Consider the following 20,368-nt stretch of genomic DNA (forward strand, 5'->3'; position numbering starts at 1 on the left):
GACAAATTACTGTCCAGAAAATGACACACTTGCAGAGCAGTCGACTGATTATAGCTGCCTAGACAGAGTAATCAGACCTTAATAATTCTGCAGCACTAAGGTCTGTCAGATGATCCTGGGCTAGAAGGCTAAAGATCAGATGCTCCAACTTTTTGTAGTATAGGGAGTATCCAGCAGTGGCCTCTATAAATTGGCTAAGTTTTAGAATCTATGCTTTGTGCTTCCCATAATTTTAGTTAACTCAGTCATTCTGGATTTCTGACAGGGTTGAAAACTTATACTCTCATAGCCAATCCTGGCTATTTACTTTGAGAGAAAAGATTTTAGTGGATGGTTTTCAGCTGACATTAGTTCTAAAGCCAAAAAAGAAGAGGAAATGGGGAAAGAGGATGGCATCTGAAATGTAAATAAAATATCCAATAAAAAGTGATAAAAATAAAAATGAAAAAATAAAAAAGAATGATAGGAATAGAAGAGAGCAAAGATTCCTAGCTCAAAGGACACAGAAGCATCTTCAACAAATCAAAAAATAAATAAATAAATAAAACTTTTCCAACCTAAGCATAGAGATTACCATAAATATTCAAAAAGCCAATAGAACACCAAATAGATTGGACCAGAAATATAATTCTCTTGTCACATAATAATCAAAATATTAAATGCACAGTACAAAGAAAGAATATTAAAAGCTGTAAAGGAAAAAGGCCAAGTAACATATAAAGGCAGTCCTATCGTAATTACACCAGACTTCTCAACAAAGACTCAAAAAGCTAGAACATCATGGACAGAGGACATGCAGACTCTAAGAGAAAACAAATGCCAGGCCAGGATCCTATAACCAGCAAAACTCTCAATCAACATAAATGGAGTAACAAAATGTTACAGGAAAAAAAAAAACAAATTTAAACAATGTCTATCAATGAATCCAGCCCCACAAAGGATTCTAAAAGGAAAAGCCCAACACAAAGAATGTACCTACACCACAGATTAAACAAGATATTACTCATCTCACAACAAAGCAAAAAGGAGATAATCACATACATATAATGCCACCTACAACAACAAACATAACAGAAAGTAACAATCATCTTTCTTTACTATATACAAACATCTAGGGACAAAATTTTAGAATAAAAAAGGCATAAGCTTTCACAACTGGATACACAAACAGGATTTGACATTCAGTAGCAGACAAGAAACACACTTCAATTACAAAGGCATTTAGTACCTCAGAGTAAAGGGATGGAAAAGAGACTTCCAAACAAATGTTCCCAGGAAACAAGCAAGAGGCCCCATCCTAATATCCAATAAAATAGACTTTCAACCAAAAGTTATCAAGTGAGATGGGCAAGGACACTTCATATTCATCACAGGAAAAATCCACAAACAGAAAGTTTCAATTTTGGAACTCTATGCCACAAATGCAAGGGCACCCACATTTCACATTCATAAAAGAAACTTTACTAAAGCTCAAAACACACACTGAACCCTACACAATAATAGTGGGAGATGTCAACACCCCACTCTCACCAATGAAATATCATTGAAACAAAAACTAAACAGAAATATAGTGACACCAACAAAACTAATAAACCAAATGGATTTAACAGATATATACAGAACATGTCACCCTAAAACAAAATAATACTTTCTTTTCAGCACTTCATGGTACCCTCTTTAAAACTGATCATATAGTTTTCATAAAACAAGCCATAACAGATAGGAGAATATTGAAATAATCCCATGCATCCAATCAGATCACAAAGAACTGAGGCTAGAAATCAATAACAACAAAAACAGCAGAAAACCCACATACCCATGGAAACTGAACAACTCTCTACTCAAAGATAGATGGGGCAAGGAAGAAATAAAACTTAAATTAACCACTTCCTGGAATTCAATGAAAATGGTGACACAGCATACCAAAACTTATGGGACCCAATGAAAGCAGTACTAAGAGGAAAATTCATAGCACTAAGGACCCTTGCAAAAGAAAATTGGAGAGATCCTACACTAGCAACTTAACAGCACACCTGACCACCCTAGAATAAAAAGAAGCAAACACATCCAAGAGGAGGAGAAGGCAGAAATAGTCAAGCTCAGGGCCAAAATCAACCAAATAGAAACAAAAAGAACTATACAAAGAATAAAAAAAAAACAAAAAACAAAAAAAACCATGAACTGGTTCTTTGACAAAATCAACAAGATAGATAAATCTTTAGCCAAACTAACTAGAGGGCACAGATACAGTATCCAAATTAACTAAATCAGAAATGAAAAGGAAGACAAAACAGAAACTGAGGACATTCAGGACATCATCAGATCCTACTACAAAAGTCTATACTCAAAACTGAAAAATTTAGATGAAATGGATGATTTTTTAGAAAGATACCACTTAACAAAGTTAAAACAAGATCAGGTAAATGATCTAAATACCCCCATACTCCCTAAGAAAATAGAAGTCATGAAAAATCTCTCAAGCAAAACAACAACAACAACAGCAACAACAACAAAAGAACAGGGTTAAACGGCTTTACTGCAGAATTTTACCAGACCTTCAAAGAAGAGCTAATGCCAAAACTCCTCAAGAGATTATAGTTTCCAGTGTGATTAAGCATTTTTTCAAGTGTTGTCATTAATGTGTGAATTCAGCTTCCTAGAAATTCCTCAAATTAAATGTATCACAACATGTATACACATCCTATACAAGCTCTCTGTAATATCCAACTGCCCTTAATTTGTTAGGTTTTGACAGTTCAGATTATCCATGTCAATGGCCTTTTCAATGAGCAGGTCATGTTTAGCACCCATTCATCCATCCATCTACCAATCTATCCACTTACTATATGTTAGTAAAGCCTATTAAAGCATATTAAGGTATAGATATTAAGGAAGTAAGTGACCCAGGCTTTTTCCTCAAAGTGAGAACAAAGACTTAGGAGAGATAGACTCAAAAAATTAAAACTTAGATTAATAAATGCAAATGTTTAGAATATGCTATGGAGGCACAAAGGAGTAAGATGAACGTCTCTGGGAAGGCAATATTCAAGGTTCCAGGTGAAGTATTTTCCTGTACATCTCCAGATTTAACTTTTCTCTGGACTTTTACTTACAAAAATCATTTGGAATGCCATCATAAGATTTTAGTTACACTCCAGCCTTATACTAACCCACTTGGCCATCTGTTGACAAACGGATCCAGCCTTGGAAAAAATTAGGTTGTAATGCCAACTGAAATATTTCCTCACATAATTTGGATTGTTGCTGTCTTGTATAAATATGCCTTAAGCAAAAGTGTAAGCCAGGACACATAGACTCAACTTCTGAGGATTCAATGATGTTCCCCACATAACTTGGATTGTTGCTATCTTGTATAAATATGCCTTCAGCAAACATGTAAGCCAGAGCACATAGACTCAAAATCTGAGGATTCAAGGAGGAATATCCATTTAACCTGCACCATCAGTCACTAAACACACAGGTAGAGGGCGTGATTAGCAGGTCTCCACCTCCAGAAATTAAAATATTAATGAGTTATCTAAAGGCCAGGGGCATAGCTAATTAAATTATTCCCTCCTCTTTTCCCCCTCCCTATAAAAGCCAGGGGAGCCTGGCTTTTGGCAGGGAGCTCGAACCATCTACACCCATTCACCACACCAAAGCTTTGGAAAACTCTTGGACTCCTCATGTCTCCTGGGACTGCACCTTCCTGAGGCAGCTGTGTGAATGTGGGACCCTCCTCCTACAATGTGGGAAGCACAGCAGGACCCCACCACCTGCCCTCATGACATTTTCCCCCCACAGCTGGGCTCTCCCCATGAGATTTTTTCCCACAGTACCATGTTACACTCCACAGACCCAAAGAAGCCAAACAAGAAGGAATACCTAAGCAAGGAAGCTTGAATCTCACATAACAAAGACAATAAAATAGTCATAAGAAGCAGGTGGAGGGAGGAAACTGGGACAGAGAGGGGATGGGGAGAGAAATGGAGATTCAGGATCACATGTGAGGAAAGACAAAAGAGATGGCTGGATGGCCATGAAAATTAATGGAAATCTGCAGCTGAAGAGGGTGAGGAGGTAGGAGGTAACTCCAGGAGAAGACAAAGACCTGAGATAAGAAAGACACCCAAGAGTCAATGGGAGTGAGCTTAGCTGTGACTACATTGGGGATATGGAACCTGAAGAGGCCACATCCTGTAGCCAGACAGGAAACACAGTGGAGTGATAGAGACATCAACCGATCTATAAAACTTTTGACTCAAATTTATCCTGTCTAAAAGTAGTGCAGTCCCTGGGGAAGGGGACAGGGACTGGGTGAATGGCCAACTAATAACTAGCCCAAATTGAGACCTATTCCATGGGCCAGCATGAATCCCTAACACCATTAATGATACTCTATTATGCTTGCAGACAGGAGCATGTTGTCCTTGGAGATACTCTGCCCAGCAGCTGATTCAATACAAATACTTATAGCCAAAAAGTTTATAGAGCTTAGAGACTCTTATGTAAGAATAGGAGGAAGAATTTCAGGCATTGGGGGGATAAGAATTCCCCAGGAAGACCAAGAGTTTCAACTAACCTGGTCCCTTGAGACTGTCAGGATCTGAACAACCAACCAAAGAACATATACAGGCTGAACGTAGGCCTCCAGACTTTATGTAGAAAATGTGCTCCATATTATATCTATTGGCCTTCATTTTGTAAGAAAAAATATCAAAACTTATCGAATTTGTGTGTGAATATATATATTTGCATGCTAAACATGTGGTGATTGAAGCAATCACACTCCCCTGACTATCAATTGAACCCTATATTTCTCATGTGAAATCCTCAGTCTTGAAAAGTAACCAGCTCAGTGACTAAACCACTTTCTCAGGCTCTAACTGATTTTGTTTCTGTTTCAGCAATAAATTTTAATATCTGAGGATATATTGATATTTAGTGTGTTACAATTTTAGGTGTGTTAAAATGGTGAGATATACTTTTTTGATAATTTATTTATTTACTTTACATCACTTATACCCCTCTCTCCCCTCTCTTCCTAGGCCCACACTTAGAAATTCCTAACCCCATTAACCCCCTATACTTCTCCACCAAATTGGAAAATCTAAATGATATAGATGATTCTCTTCATAGATATTGATTAGTGAAACTAAACCAAGAATATTAAGAAATTTAAAAAGAGAGTCTGCTCCTCTGCCTGAACCCATGGCAGATTGGCGTGCCAGTTTCTTGACCCCACAGCACTTCCTGTCTCCCTAGAAGGATATCCTTTCTAGTGACACAGGAAGATGGCTCTAACCAGAAACACTGGAGGCCTGCTTTAACTAGGGACACAGGAGGCCTGCTTTAACCCAGGTCACACATCTCTACCTGCCTCTGAGGAGGCATGATGAAATCCTACACACCCAGACCAGTTAACACCAGAGATAAGTAGATGGCAAAAACAAAGCACAATAACATAAGCAACAGAAGCCAATGTAATGTGGCACCATCAGAACCCAGTTCTATCACAGCAAGCAATGGATACACTACTATGCCTGAAGAGCAAGATTCTGACATAAAATCCTATTTTATGAAGATGATAGAGGCCTTTAAGGGGGATATAAATAGTTTCCTTAGAGAAAAACACAGAAAAATAGGTGAAAAAAATTGAACAAAATGGTCCAAGACCTAAAAATGAAAATAGAAAAAATAAGGAAATCACAAATGGAGGCAACCCTGGAGATGAAAAATCTAAGGAAGAAATCGGGAACTACAGATGCACACATTACCATCAGAATACAAGAGATGGCATAGATACATAATACATACACAATATTGATACATTGGTGAAAGAGACAGAAATTATGAGCCAAATTGACCTAACAGATATCTATAGAACATTTCACCCCCAAATTAAAGAGTATACCTTCTTCTCAGCACCTCATGGAATATTCCCCAAAGTTGACTATAGAGCAAGACACAAAACAAGCCTCAACAGATGTAAGAAGATTGAAATAAGCCCTTGCATCCATCCTATCAGATCAACATGGACTAAAGCTGTACTTGAACAATGACAAAAACAACAGAAAGCCTACAAACTCATGGAAACTGAATGACTCTATATTGAATGACCATTAGGTCAAGGAGGAAATAAAAAAGAAATGAAATATTTTCTAGAATTCAATGAAAATGAAGGTACAGCCTACCCAAACCTATGAGACACAATGAAAGCAGTGTTAAGAGAAAAATTCATAGCACTATGTGCTTTCATAAAGAAGTTGGAGAAATTCTGTATTTTTAACTTAACAGTGTATCTCAAAACTCTAAAATAAAAACAAACATACTCAAGAAGGGTAGATGGCAAGAAATAATCAAATTCAGAGCATAAATCAATCAATTAGAATCAAAGAGAAAAACACAAAGAATCAAAGAAACCAGAGGTGGTTCTTTGAGAAAATCAACAAGATAGAAAAACTAGCCAAACTGCACAAAAGGCAGGGAAGCAGTATGCAATCTATGAAAATGGGGATATAGCAACAGACACTTAGGTAATTCAAAGCATCATCAGGTCTTATTCCAAAAGCCTATACTTGAAAAAACTGGAAAATCACCCTGATAGCTAAAAGACACAAAGACTCCAGAAAGAAAGAAAATTTCAGATTAAGAACATTATGAACATTGATGAAAAATACTAAATAAAATTTTTTTATCCTTTTCAAAATTTAATTTTAATTTTTCTTTATTAAAAATTTTACTTTTAAAATTAAAATAAATAAAATTATATTATTTACCCTTTCTTTTTTTATTAGATATTTTATTTACACTTCAGATGCCATCCCATTTCCCCATCCTCCTCTCTAGAAAACCCCTATCCCCCTTTTCCTTTTTGCATTTATACATTTTTTAAAAAATGTTAATCATAGGCTTTATAAGTTTGGTATTGTTCAATCAAACTAAGTCCAAGAATGCCATCCACCAGGATCAACTAGGCTTCATCCAAGGGATACAGGGATGGCTTACTATATGGAAATCCAACAGCATAATCTATCACATAAACAAACTGAAAGGAAAAACACATGATCATCTCATTAGATGCTGAAAATTACTTTGATAAAATCCAATATTGCTTTATATTAAAACTTGGAGAGATCATATATAGAATTTGTGTACATAACCATAATAAAGGCAACATATAGGGACCCAATAGCCAACATCAAATGAAATGAAACTTAAAGCAAGACCACTAAAATCAGGGACAAGACAAAGCTACCCACTCTTTCCAAAGCTATACAAAATACTTGAAGATTTCACTAGAGCAATAAGACAACTAAAGGAAATCAAGGGGGTACAAATTGGAAAGAGAGAAGTCAAAGTATAAGTTTTCACAAGTGTTAAGACAGTCACTCCAAAAATTCTACTAGAGAACTCCTACAGCTGACAAATACTGATAAATTGGATTTTAAAGATATTGAAGAAACTACACCCTTCATAATAGCCACAAATAATGTAAAATATGTTCGTATCACTCTAACCCAAGCAAGGGAAATCCTGCATGTCAAGAACTTCAAGTCTCTGATGAAAGAAATTAAGGAAGATATCAGAAGATGGAAAGATCTTCCATTCTCATAGAGTAGTAGGTTTAATATAATAAATAAAAATAGCCATCTTACCAAAAGCAATGTACAGATTCAATGCAAATTCCAACACAATTCTTTACAGACCTTGAAAGATAAATTCTCAAGTTCATATGGAAACACAAAACAACCAGGATAGTCTAAACAATCCTGTATAATAAAACAACTTCTGGAGGTATCACCATCCCTGACTTCAAGCTATACTATACAGCAACAGTAATAATAATAATTAAAAAAAAAAACTAGTAGTATTGGCATAAAAATAAACAGGTTGATCAATTAAATTGAATTGAAGACCCAGAAATAAACTCACATATCTACAGACAGAGAATCTAAACCCATCCAATGAAAAGATGAAGGTATCTTTAATAAAGGGTGCTGGTTTAACTGGATGTCTGCATATAGAAGAATACAAATAGACTCGTATTTATAACCCTTCACAAAACTGAAGTCCAAGTAGATCAAGGACCTCAACAACAAACAGGGACACCAAATCTAATAGAATAGAATAGAAAGTAGGGAACTTCCTGAAACACATTGGCTTAGGAGACATTTTTTTAAAGAACACCAATACATCACACAGTGAGATCAATAATTAATCAATGAGATTTTATGAAATGAAAAAGATTCACTATCAGAAAGGCAAAAATCACAATCAATAAGACAAAACTGCAGCCTACAGAATGGGAAAATGTCATCATTTATCCTACATCTGACTGAGGACGAATATTCAAAATATATAAACAACTCAAGAAGTTAAACATCAAAAACCAAAAACCCAGATGCCCTTCAACAGAGGAATGGATACAAAAAATGTGGTACATTTACACAATGGAGTACTACTCAGCTATTAAAAATAATGAATTCGAGAAATTCTTAGGTAAATGGATAGAACTAGAAAATATCATCCTGAGTGAGGTAACCCAAACACAAAAGAACACACATGGTATTTACTCACTGATAAGCGGCTGTTAGCCCAAAAGCTTGAAATAGCCAAGATTCAACCAACTGAGCATGTTGGGAGCCAACTTTTGGCAGAAAGTGGCTAGATCATCTTTGCAGCCATCTGGAACCATAGACCCTGATAAGAGACTTGGTTTTCCATAGCCTACAACAGCTGAGCACACTCTGACAAACATCTTGTTTATCCCACATAGCTTGTTTTGCTGTTTAGTGCCCCCAGCTGCAAGGCGCACGTGGTATCCACACCTGCAAGGCATGAGGTGCATGTGCTATCCACGTGCTATCCATGCTATACATGCCTGTAAGGTGCACGCGCTATCCACGCTATACACGCCTGTAAGGCTTACATCATATCCACACCTGCAAGGTACATGGTATCCACGCGCCTACAAGGCCCAAACGTGGGCCAGCTCAGTTCTCAACAGGGGCTGTCTCTACTCCTTTGCCTACTGTTAGATCCCTTTCCCTTGTTGGGTTGTCCTGCCTGGTCTCAGTGGGTTAGGATACCCTAAGTCATGTGGGGATTTTATATGCCAGGGCAAGTTGGTACACGTGGAAAAATTCTCCTTTTCATAGGAGAATAAGATGGGGAAATTGGGGGAATGGTTTGTGAGAGTGGAACATGGAGGAGAAGAAAGGGGGCTGCTATCCAGATGTAAATGAATAGCAAATAAATTAATGAAAAACACAGAAAAGGAAAAAATGAACAGCTTGTGTTGATTCATGTTATTTGTTGCTATTGTTGCTTCTGCCACTGTTATAGTTGACCTGCGTGTATGGAAGCATTTGTGTGTGTGTGTGTGTGTGTGTGTGTGTGTGTGTCTGTGTGTGTGTGTGTGTGTGTGTGTGTTTCTATCTTTGGATTTGATTATTTTGATTTTCTGGGATTATTTATTATTTGTGTTTTCTTGTGTGTAGTTAATCTGTAGCGTCTTCTGTAGGGTTAGATTTGGATACAGATACTGCCTACATTTGATTTTAGAATGGAATTTCTTATTTTCCTCCATCAACTATGATTGAAAGTTTCATGAGTATATTGTAGACTGGGCTTGTATCTATGCTTTTATAGACTCTGTCTGCAGATCATCTGTCCAGGCCTTGCTGGACAGATGCTTTTAGAGACTCCACTGAGAAATGGGGTATTATTTGAATAGGTCTGCCTTTATGTGTTACTTTGTCTTTTTCCCTTGCAGTTTTTAATATTCTTTCTTCTGTATGTTTAGTATTCTGATTATTATGTGCTAAGGGTTTTTTTTTTCTTTTCTGGTCCAACTATTTAATATTCTGTTCATTTAGGGAATTTTCTTCTATTATTTTGTTGATAATTTTCACTGGGTTTCTTCTCCTTCCTCTATGCCTATTATTCTTAGGTTTGGTCTTTACATAGTGTCCCATGTTTCCTCAATGTTTTATGCTGGGTGATTGATAGATTTAACATTTAGTTTGATGGCAGTATCCATTTCTTCTATTGGTTCTTCAGTGTTTGAGATTCTCTCTTCAATATCTTGTGCTTTGTAGGTGAGGCTTGCCTCCGAGCTTTCACTCAAGGTCCTAAAGTTTATTTCCTGATTCCCCTCAGTTTTAGTTTTCTTTATTGATTCTATTTCTAGTTTTGGATCTTGGACTATTTATTCAATTCCTTCCACTGTTTTTCATATATTTCTTTAAGGGATATATGTATTTCTATTTTAAAGGAACTCTCTCATATAGGCAAAGATATGTTAAGCTCATTTTCATGTGCTTCAGCTATGTTGCAATGCACAGGGCCTGCTGTAGTAGGGTTCCTAGGCTCTAGTAGAGACATATTGTCCTGGTTATTATTCTTTGACCATACCAACCTTAACACCCCAGATCTCTCTGTCACTTTATTTTTCATATTTCATGATTATGTACATTTTAAGTATCTCTATTTTAATGAAAACAATCTACTATGATCTATGTGGATTCATCTGAATATCAACCAAATGTTCCTGGTTTCATTTCCTTTATATGCTGCTTTCACTGACTTCTATATTTAATTTTCCTGGATTCCTTTGGCTTGCCAGTATCTTTATCTATGCTTAATAGAAAAACTTGAGCCTTGAGTTGTTCATTTATTCATTTCACTTACCCTGAGATATCACTGGGTTTTGAATCTTATTGAACACAATTTCATGGCTACAACTCTGTAGTTTCTAACTGTGTATGGCTTAATAACTTACATTTCCTCTTCTCCTAAGAACATGCATGATATCTACCAGTAACATATCTCCCAAACAATCCTTGGTTTGGGTTTTTGCTCCACCAATTCCCAATGAATATTAATCTTACAGTCCAAGTAGGTAGCATTTTCTTCCTGATTATCAAATTTTTCATGCTGAGAGAGAATATTTGCATGTTAGGTCCTGCTCTTGCTGCCACCATCCCCTGATGGTTCTTATACTTTGTATAAAATTTCACAGAATTGTCATTCTGTCAACCCTATTTTGATACCAAATCTAACATTTATTAGTAGTTCTTGTTGTGTTCTCTGTGGAATTGATTAAAATGAACAATGCTGTCATTGTGCAATTGAAAACTCAAAAGTAAATCTAATGCACATGAGTGAATATTTATTCTCACAACTAGATGTACAGAGATAGCATCCCATCCCAGAAGAATCTGATGACATTCTGAAGTCCTTGCTAGGGTTTTGAGTTCCCAGTGCCAACTATGTTGAACACTCCTTGCATTAGCCCATCAATCTCTATGTTTGTTTTTTGTTTTATTTTGTCCTCTTTTTCACCTCATACTAATCAACACAAATTGATAGTCCATATCTCTTACTTTTAATGTTCTTGGAATCCTGCTGTACAAGATAAGTTGCATTTTGAGTGTTTCTCAATCACAATCTCAGTGGCATAGGATAGTACTTTATATGTCAGAATTGTAAAATATAATGCTACAATATATTCAAAGATTATTTTTCTTTGGAAGCACTAAATCAGAGACAGGAAAATGGAGTGAGCATGATAACTATCATCATATGAAGATTGCCACACTGAAGGCAATCATGATTTCAAGGAAATGACAGCCAGAACACCCCCAACATGTGGAGCAGGGTTTGGCTCTGATCATGAAATAAATCATTGTAACACTTTCCTCTTCACAATCTTGTGGTTGAAGTTACAAGCTTGACTCTCCTGGCACCATGGTTTGGTTTGTTCCTCTTTGTACTTGGAAAGTCACGAACCTACTCAATCCAGCACAAGATATCACACTTTGTATGTGTTGTAGAATGTCAGAGATTAGCCCAGGCAAAAAGCCACAGTTGTCAGGAACATTCAGGCCAGGAGTTGAAGGAGGTAGAAATCATGAACACAGGGAAGACGTTTGTATTCTTCTTAACCTTGGTTAGACAAGTTTCTTTTTGAAGAAGGTAGTAGTCAATGCAGAGACCTTTAAATGATCAAAGTACTCCATGTGCTCACCTGAACATGGGTTATATATACCAGTCTCCACCTTACAATCCACAGAGAACTTCACCAAAGAGGAATTCAAATGAATGTAAGAGCTGGCAGGTGGAGAGATACACTATGTAATGCTGAGTTCTAAATATAGCATTGCTGTTGTACAATTCAAATGCTTACCTGCACAAGATCAGGCCAATCCACATTCTAGCAGAAATGGAAGAAAAAAAATGCTTCTGTTTTCTCAAGCCTGTCAGAGGAGCTATTGACAGGTAATGGTTTGGGGGGAGATTCACTCTTTTTCAGGAACAAGCATGCTGGTATGTTACTTACCCAGTGGATATCCACACCCATCTGCATATGTGAAACACTAATTGTACTCACAAGTTATTAATAAAAATGGAAAAAGCAGATATGAATTTGAAAGAACAAGGAGGGGTACATATGGACATTTGATGGGAAGAAAAGGGATAAAATTGTATTGTAATCTTCCAAATAAAAGAGATAATTTAAAATGTTTAAAAGAGATATTAATTTGAGTTGGAGTAGATGAAGTTGGGGCACTGTATGAAGTTAAAAGGAGATAGTGCTAGGTGGATATGATCAATACATATGTTATAAAGTATGAAGCTTTCAAGTATAAGAGAAATTTGTAGATAAATCAAGAATGGATTTTTCTTTTCAGACTCCACAATTAGGTCATGGCCAGGGTCAAAGACCACTGATCTGAAGTTTTATGAGTCTACAAGATCCATCCTTATAGACTAACCTTTCTACAATATTTCTGGGAATTTTAGTCCATTTTTGGTTATCATTCAATAGGATAGGTATATTTATCAGATTTATCTAAAGATAACTCACTGTTCATTCAAACACAGCCTGAAGGATTGAAATTTGTGTTATCCAGGTTTCTGTTGCTATTACAAATAGTTAAGATAATCAACTTATAAATAGAAACTTATAAATCAGGGTTATTCCTGACAGAGAGTTTTACAGATCTTAGTCCCCAGTGGGTTGAGTCTATTGATGCATTCTGTTTCTGTACTCCATGATTGGGATGTGTGGTTGAACAAAACCACTCTGCTCCTGACCAATAAAGAAGACAGAAAAGTTCTGAGTGACTTATCTCTTTTATGACATGGTTCAACTAAAGTAAGCATTGCAATTAGGCTTAATGTTTAAATGTCTCTTTCACTTCCAAGAGAACCATGACAGGTATCAGGCTTTGTCAATTATAAGAGACTTAGCAACAATTAAGATCAAACCTGTAACATGCCTAAATATGAACAACTTTTGAAAATGTCAATGTAACTTAAAAGTATGCTTAGCAATTTATATTTATATTATTAGATTTATGCCCTTAAGTTAAAAATTAATTTGTTTTTATTTAAAAAAATACTTCTAATTTTCTATGTAACATAAAATTTGAACCCCCATATTTATTGAATAGCTACTAATATACTATTACTTTTTCAGTCAGAGTACTCTATCTAATATTATATCAAGGAGGAATTATTATTCTATGAAGTCTTTCAAAGTAACTAATATGTCTTAGAAAACATTTTTTTTACCAAGCTGTCTCTTCAGAGCACCCTTAATCTCATTATTCCTGAGGCTGTAGATGAGGGGGTTCAACATGGGGATCACCACCATGTAGAACACAGACACCACCTTGTTCTGGTCTGTGGAGTAGTTAGATTTGGGCATCACATAAATAAATGTGACTGTCCCATATAACAGAGTGACTACAGTGAGGTGGGAGGTGCATGTAGAGAAAGCTTTGTGGCGGCCCTCAGTAGAGTGCATCTTCAAGATGGTGATGAGGATGTAGGTATAGGAAATGACTATAACAAACACTGTGACCACAATGATAGAGCTAGCAGAAAAAGAATCAAGAATTAGAAGGACACCATTATCAGAACAGGAGAGTTCAACTAAAGGAGTAAAATCACAGAAAAAGTGATTGACTCTATTTGTTCCACAGAAGAGAAAAGAAAAAAAGGAAAGTGTAAAGGAGAAAGCATGAAGAAACCCACCGATATAAGACCCTACAAACAACTGGACACAGACTTGTGTGGACATTTTGGTTGAATAAAGCAGTGGGTTGCAGATTGCCACAAAGTGATCATAAGCCATGGCAGCCAGAAGAAATGACTCAGTTGCTCCAAAAAAAGCAGCTGAGCCAAGCTGGATGCCACATCCAGTATGGGATATACTGCTCCTCTCCACCAGGAAGTTGACAAGCATATTCGGTGTGACAGAAGATGAAATGCCTATGTCAACAGAAGCCAAGTGGCTAAGAAAAAAATACATGGGGTGATGGAGCTGGGAAGAGACTCTGATGAGAAGGATGGTGCTGAGGTTCCCAGACACAGTCACCAGGTAGATGCATAGGATGATGGTGAAGAGAATGACTCTAAGAACTGGGTCATCTGTTAAGCCCAATAAAATGAACTCTGTCACTGCAGTGTGGTTCCCATCCTCCAGGAAAGACATGGGGCAGTGTAGTTACTGCCAGATCAAGGCTGTGATGGAGACATTACAGGAGGGAATTTATAAATGGGTGGTTTCACATTCATTAATATACAAATAATGCAATTTTATTTAAAGATGTCCAAGTATCTATATTTACTTGCTTGCAAGAATGAGTCTACAATTTAAATGTGGTTAGCACAACATCCCTAAAATCTTTCCCACTCATAAAAGACTGTTTCTTTATATGTTATGCTCTTTTATCAGTTCCTTAAATTGGAAAATAAATATAGTAATTGATTAGAATAACAAAATTAATCAGTAGTATGATATGAAAGGTAAAGTTATAATATTTAATAAGAAATACTTGAGTAGCAGCTAATATATTTACATACTTTTTTAAAAACAAGCTTGAATCTACATAGATACAAATCAGTATTTTATGAAATTCCAATTTATTAAAATTTATTTAAAGTAATTTATAAAATTGCAATATTTTCTTACATATATTTTGTTTTTAAATCTGATATTATATTTGCCTAAAATATTATCTTCATCACTGTTTTAATAACTTTGAAAAACATTATTTCACTTGCATGTCAATATAGCTTTTAAAAGCAGAATTAGAACCTTAACTATCAGAACCCCACTACTTAACACATATATGCAATAATAAGTTTAAACAATAATAATAATCTTAGCCTCCTTTATATCAAAAATAATTGGAATTTTTGTAAAGCTTTTAAAAATGTGTAAGATTTTCCTCTATAAATAAAGTTATTGTTTATATGCCAATGAATTAGGAATTTTAAATTATCAATAAAATTATATACTGAAAATTGATAGATATTTTAATATATTTGAAACAAAAAATGTTGTTTTACCATATAATGTGAAATATCTATCTGCTCAGTTTGAAAACAACATAATAGATACTCAGCTCATAGCTAAGACAATTTTATTTTGAGTACAGAAATATTTTCTCAGTTTATACGTGAAAACCATTCAGCCAAATTCATTACAAAAAGCCAAAATCCTACCTTGAAATGAGAACTCATTTATCCTTCAGTGAAAAGTCAAGATTGCATAGTTATGTAGTCATCCTTTAGTGTTTGTATCTTTTGAGGATAAATCCCTAAAGATGCTAAACATTCAAATGTGAACTCTGAAGTATCATGAAACATTACTATTTCCTGTGGTAGATACTGAGTGATTCAATTCACAGGCTAGAGTAACTAAGCTCCCAAGATCCTGACAATTCTCAAGAGATCAATTTATTATCATGTTCTCTCTTAAGTGTTTATGCACAGTCATATAGGATTTGTTTCCTATTTACTACATCATAATATGAACATTTTGCTAAAAATAATTATTCTAAGTTTACTTTGATATTTGTACTAATAAATAGTTATATTTAAATTATAAAAACTAAACCTAGTTTCATTCATTCTCTATATATTTATCAATAGGTGTTTAAGTTACAACATTTAGCATATGCCATCAAGTAGCCCAGAGGAGCATGAAGTGAAACTTTATATAAAGTTAAAATTTAAATAACAATAATGTACATTTCTATCATTGCATAAGAAAGCAGAATATGAATTTTTCAGTTCAAATATCTTTTATTGGAAGGCCATGAATTGTCTTCATTTATTTTATTTGAAATCAACTGTACAGTTAACTTTTGTGAAAACTTTTGCCTGTATTTTCTATACAAAGAAAATCCTAAAAATTGTTTCAGGATATAAAAAAAAAATCCAACTTAAATAGCAAAAAATGTGCACCATAATTACTGCTGCACTGCAATCATTTCTGCATTTCCTATGTTTCTTAAATAACTATCTTGTCTGATAACACACAATCTAAAGAGCAATTATGAAAAACAGACATTTACATATACTTCTAAAGTCTTATTAAGAATACTCTGTTGGTATTGGATAGCCAATCATAGGCCTAGCAGCTGTGATAGCAGGATATGCATATGGCTGTTGATTCGTACCATTGTGCATATTTGCAACATTACTTCCATACTGCTGAATGCTATCATAACTGTTACAGTAAGTCCCTGTTGGGTTACCAGTCCTAAAACTGGTCTGTATACCAGCAAATACAAAATTACTTGGTGTAATTTGCAGCACTGTAAACACCATTTTGAGTTTTAGCCCCCAAATCTCTCTTAAGTAGACTAGAGTAGCCTCTGTCATAGTTTTACCTGCCTCTAAAGGTATTAAATGCACCCTTTTGCCTGCAGAGTATCTGTCACAGTGCTCATTGATCATCTTTCATGCCTCCTCAACACCTGAATGACCTGAACCTCTGTCATCAGCCAACTGAAGCAACTTGGGATTAATTGCTTGATTAGCTTCCTGAAGCACAGAGATACATTGCTTTATGTTACTAGGAATAAAGAAAGTGTATGCTATACCTGTTTTGGTACTGTGAGCACTTTTAGAATTCAGTGAATATAATCATCTGAGGAGTTAGGGTAGTCATAATTGATGACAAATTTCACATCTTCCACATCTAGGCCTCTGGAGGTCACACAGGTAGCAATCAGAATAGGAGCTTTTCTATGTTAGAATTCATTTAGAACCCAGTCATATTCCTGCTGACACGTGTCACCATGGATGCTCATGGCAGGCCACCCATCTCTCCTCATTTTTCTGGTAAGTTCATCACATTGTTTGCTTTCAACAAAAACAATGATTTTACTCTCCTCACTCATGATCTCTTCCATCAGACAAATAAGTTTTCATCTTTTTCGATAACATGACATACATCCACAATCTGAAGAATGCTATGATTTGCACTCAGCTTGAATGCACCAATGTGGATATGAATGTAGTCTTTCAGGAAATCTTCAGCAAGCTGTCTTACTTCTTTTGGCCAAGTTGCACACGTGTCTGCCTATCAGGTTTATCTGGTCTGTGATTTTCCTTATTTGGGGTTCAAATCCCATATCAAGCATCCTATCAGCTTTATCAAGGACAAGGTAAGTTGTTCTTCTCAGATTGGTTTTTCCACAATCTAAAAAGTCAATCAGTCTTCCAGGTGTTGCAGTACTGATTTCTACACCTCTTTTCAAATTACAAATCCGTGGTCCTTTGGAAGCACCACCATAGATGCAAGTAGACTTCAAGTGACAAGCTGTACAATATTCAGGAGCGACTTGCTACACCTGCTGTGCCAGTTATCGAGTTGGTGCCAGCACCAAACAAATAGGCCCATCACCTCTCTCTAGAAATGGCTGGTGGTTTATGTGTACAATGACAGGCAGCAAGTACAATAATGTTTTCCCAGATCCAGTCTGAGCTACTCCAAACATATCTAATCCACTGAGAGAAACTGGTTCAGCCCTGAGCTTGAAAAGCAGTGGGTTCAATAAAGTTCTGCCTTGAAATCACTCCATTACATTCACAGGAAAGTTTGCTTTGTAAAAATTCAGAACTGCTTTTGGACAGTTGTGACCTCTAACAATAATTTCCTTGTTTCTTCTGTATGTATCTACCTCTTGTGTGGTGGGCTTTGCCAAATCAGGGTGTTCCTAATAAAAATTCTTCTCAAATTTGGGCAGCTCATCAAGATCCCACTTCTTTTTTTAGCTATTCTATTTATTTACATTTTAGATGTCATCCCCTTTCCCAATTTCCCCTCCCTAGAATCCCCCTACGGATCCCCCTCCTCCTTTTTGCTTTTATACCATTTTAATCACATGCAAATATTAAGGTCAGTTCTTTTAAAATAGTTTCTCCCCAGGATTTTCTAACTTCTTTCCAGAGAGGGGTCCTGTTATACTCCCTCCAAATCAAGGTACACCAAACCCTTGATCCTGGCCACGGTCTCAGTCACTAGAATAACTCAACATAGCATCAATGGAGTAGTGTGAGAGAGGAACTCAGTGAAAGAGAATGCAAACTGCAAAGCCTTTGCACGGGCCTCACCAGCAGAGAGATAGTGGTAACAAAGGCTGGAGCTGTAAATCCAAGGACAGATGGAAATGAATAAGGTCAAACATGAATGTTTTAAAATTACACACTGAAGTAGAATTTTAAAATGACTTGGATGTCTCCAAAATTAGAAATACAGTCTAAGTGTATATAATACCTTAACAAGTGTAGGTAGGTCATGGGATAATACTAACTCTTTCAGCCCAAAGACTCGGCAGTACTCTAATTCTCTTGATAACTTTAATTTCAGAACACTTGTAGCCCTTTATTGGAGGGTTGGTTTGACAATCACTACCATAATAACAACCAATATTTCTATCAACATTCCTTAATACTAGTAATTATGCTAAGCATTTTACATGTAGAAAATCTTCACAGTAGGACAGGATATAGATGGTTTTTTTCTTATTCTCAATATTCATTTCACAGAGCTAAGGCTGAAGCACTCAATTTGTACACTGTGATTCTAACTCCTAAATGTCTAATGGTGGATTAATATCTACAATCAATAAAAAACTCAAAGCAAACTAAAACAAATTCAAATATAAAGCAGATGATTGGCACAATAATGAATTGAGCATTTCTTAAAATAATAAGAAAAATTGAAAATAAGTATGTGAAAAATGTGTTCAGTATTTTTATCCATTAAGGAAATAGAAATTAAAACAATATTGAGTCTATTATGAAAAAAAATCACCACAAATGGTGGAGAGGGAAAATAAATTATTGTACACTGTATAGATCTCTCTCTCTCCCTCTCCCTCTCACTCTCACTCTCCCTCCCTCTCTCTCTCTCTCTTTCTCTCTCTCACACACACACACTCTTAATCATTTGCATTACCATATGATCCATTCATACCACTCTTTAGTATGAACTCAAGGGATTCTAAGTCAGAACACCACAGAGATTCCTGGATGCTCATGCTTATTTTTGAACTATGCACAGTAGTCTAGACATGGAACAGTGTGGAGGTTTATCCAGACATCAGTGAATTAAGAAAGCATAACACAAGGCTGGAGAGATGGTGCAGTGGTTAAGAGCACTGACTGTTCTTCCAGAGGTTCTGAGTTCAATTCCCAGCAACCACACAGTGTGTTGGGAATCAAAACCCATATGTAATTACACATATGTAATGCCCTTTTCTAGTATGTCTGAATAGAGTGAAAGTGTACTGACATACATTAAAGAAATAAAGAAATCTTAAAAACAAAAACAAAGAAAGCACAGTAGACTTTTATTCGTCAGTAAAGAAGAAAGAAATTAGCTAATTTATAAGAAACTGATGGAACTTAAGACATTGTGTTAAGAAAATAAAGCCATGTAGAAAAAACGATATTTTCTCCTATGCCTGAAAATATATGCATGTATTTCATGTCACATAAGAACAAAATATAAGGCTATGTATGTAGAAAAAATGTCACAATGAAGGCCATTATTTTATATACTAACTTAAACATAATAAAGATATAAATAAAAGAGATGTACAGTGAAAGACATTGTATAATATATCTGCAATCCCAGCACTCAAGAAATTGTTACAAGAAGGTTACAAATTCATGGCCAAGCTGGGATACAGTAAGTATAAGACCATCCTAGCACTTGGTCCTTTAGGCTGGGGCAGATACCTAGCTGGACTGCTCCCGTGAAGACACAATATCCTGAGCCATCCTAGAGGAGCCACTGCACTCAGAGCACCAGGCAAGAACCCTCTTCCACTACCCTACTCCCCAGAGCTACAAAAGGGAGCCTGGGGCACTCAGGACCCATCAGCCACTCAAACCTCGCCCCTCCAGAATACCACTCCCATCTTCCCCTCGCTTGATTTTGTTGGATGGGACAGACACAGAGCTGGTCTGCTCCCATGAAGACACCATATCCTGAGCCATCCTAGTGGAGCCACTGCACTCAGAGCAGCAGACACCATATTGTGAGTCA

At 36.0% G+C, this 20,368-nt stretch overlaps 1 protein-coding gene and 1 pseudogene across 1 annotated transcript; both read right to left on the reverse strand.

The window, feature by feature from the left end:
* Window positions 1-13,564: 13,564 nt before the first annotated feature.
* Window positions 13,565-14,523, reverse strand: LOC117713102 (olfactory receptor 5P81). The gene has a single exon (XM_034509422.2). The coding sequence runs from the start codon at window positions 14,507-14,509 to the stop codon at window positions 13,565-13,567; it is 945 nt and encodes a 314-aa protein (XP_034365313.1). The 5' UTR covers window positions 14,510-14,523.
* Window positions 14,524-16,398: 1,875 nt separating this feature from the next.
* LOC117713094 (putative ATP-dependent RNA helicase DDX5) lies at window positions 16,399-18,350 on the reverse strand (annotated as a pseudogene).
* Between the last annotated feature and the right edge of the window lie 2,018 nt (window positions 18,351-20,368).

The sequence above is a fragment of the Arvicanthis niloticus genome, chromosome 1, assembly GCF_011762505.2.
Source record: "Arvicanthis niloticus isolate mArvNil1 chromosome 1, mArvNil1.pat.X, whole genome shotgun sequence".
NCBI lineage: Eukaryota > Metazoa > Chordata > Mammalia > Rodentia > Muridae > Arvicanthis > Arvicanthis niloticus.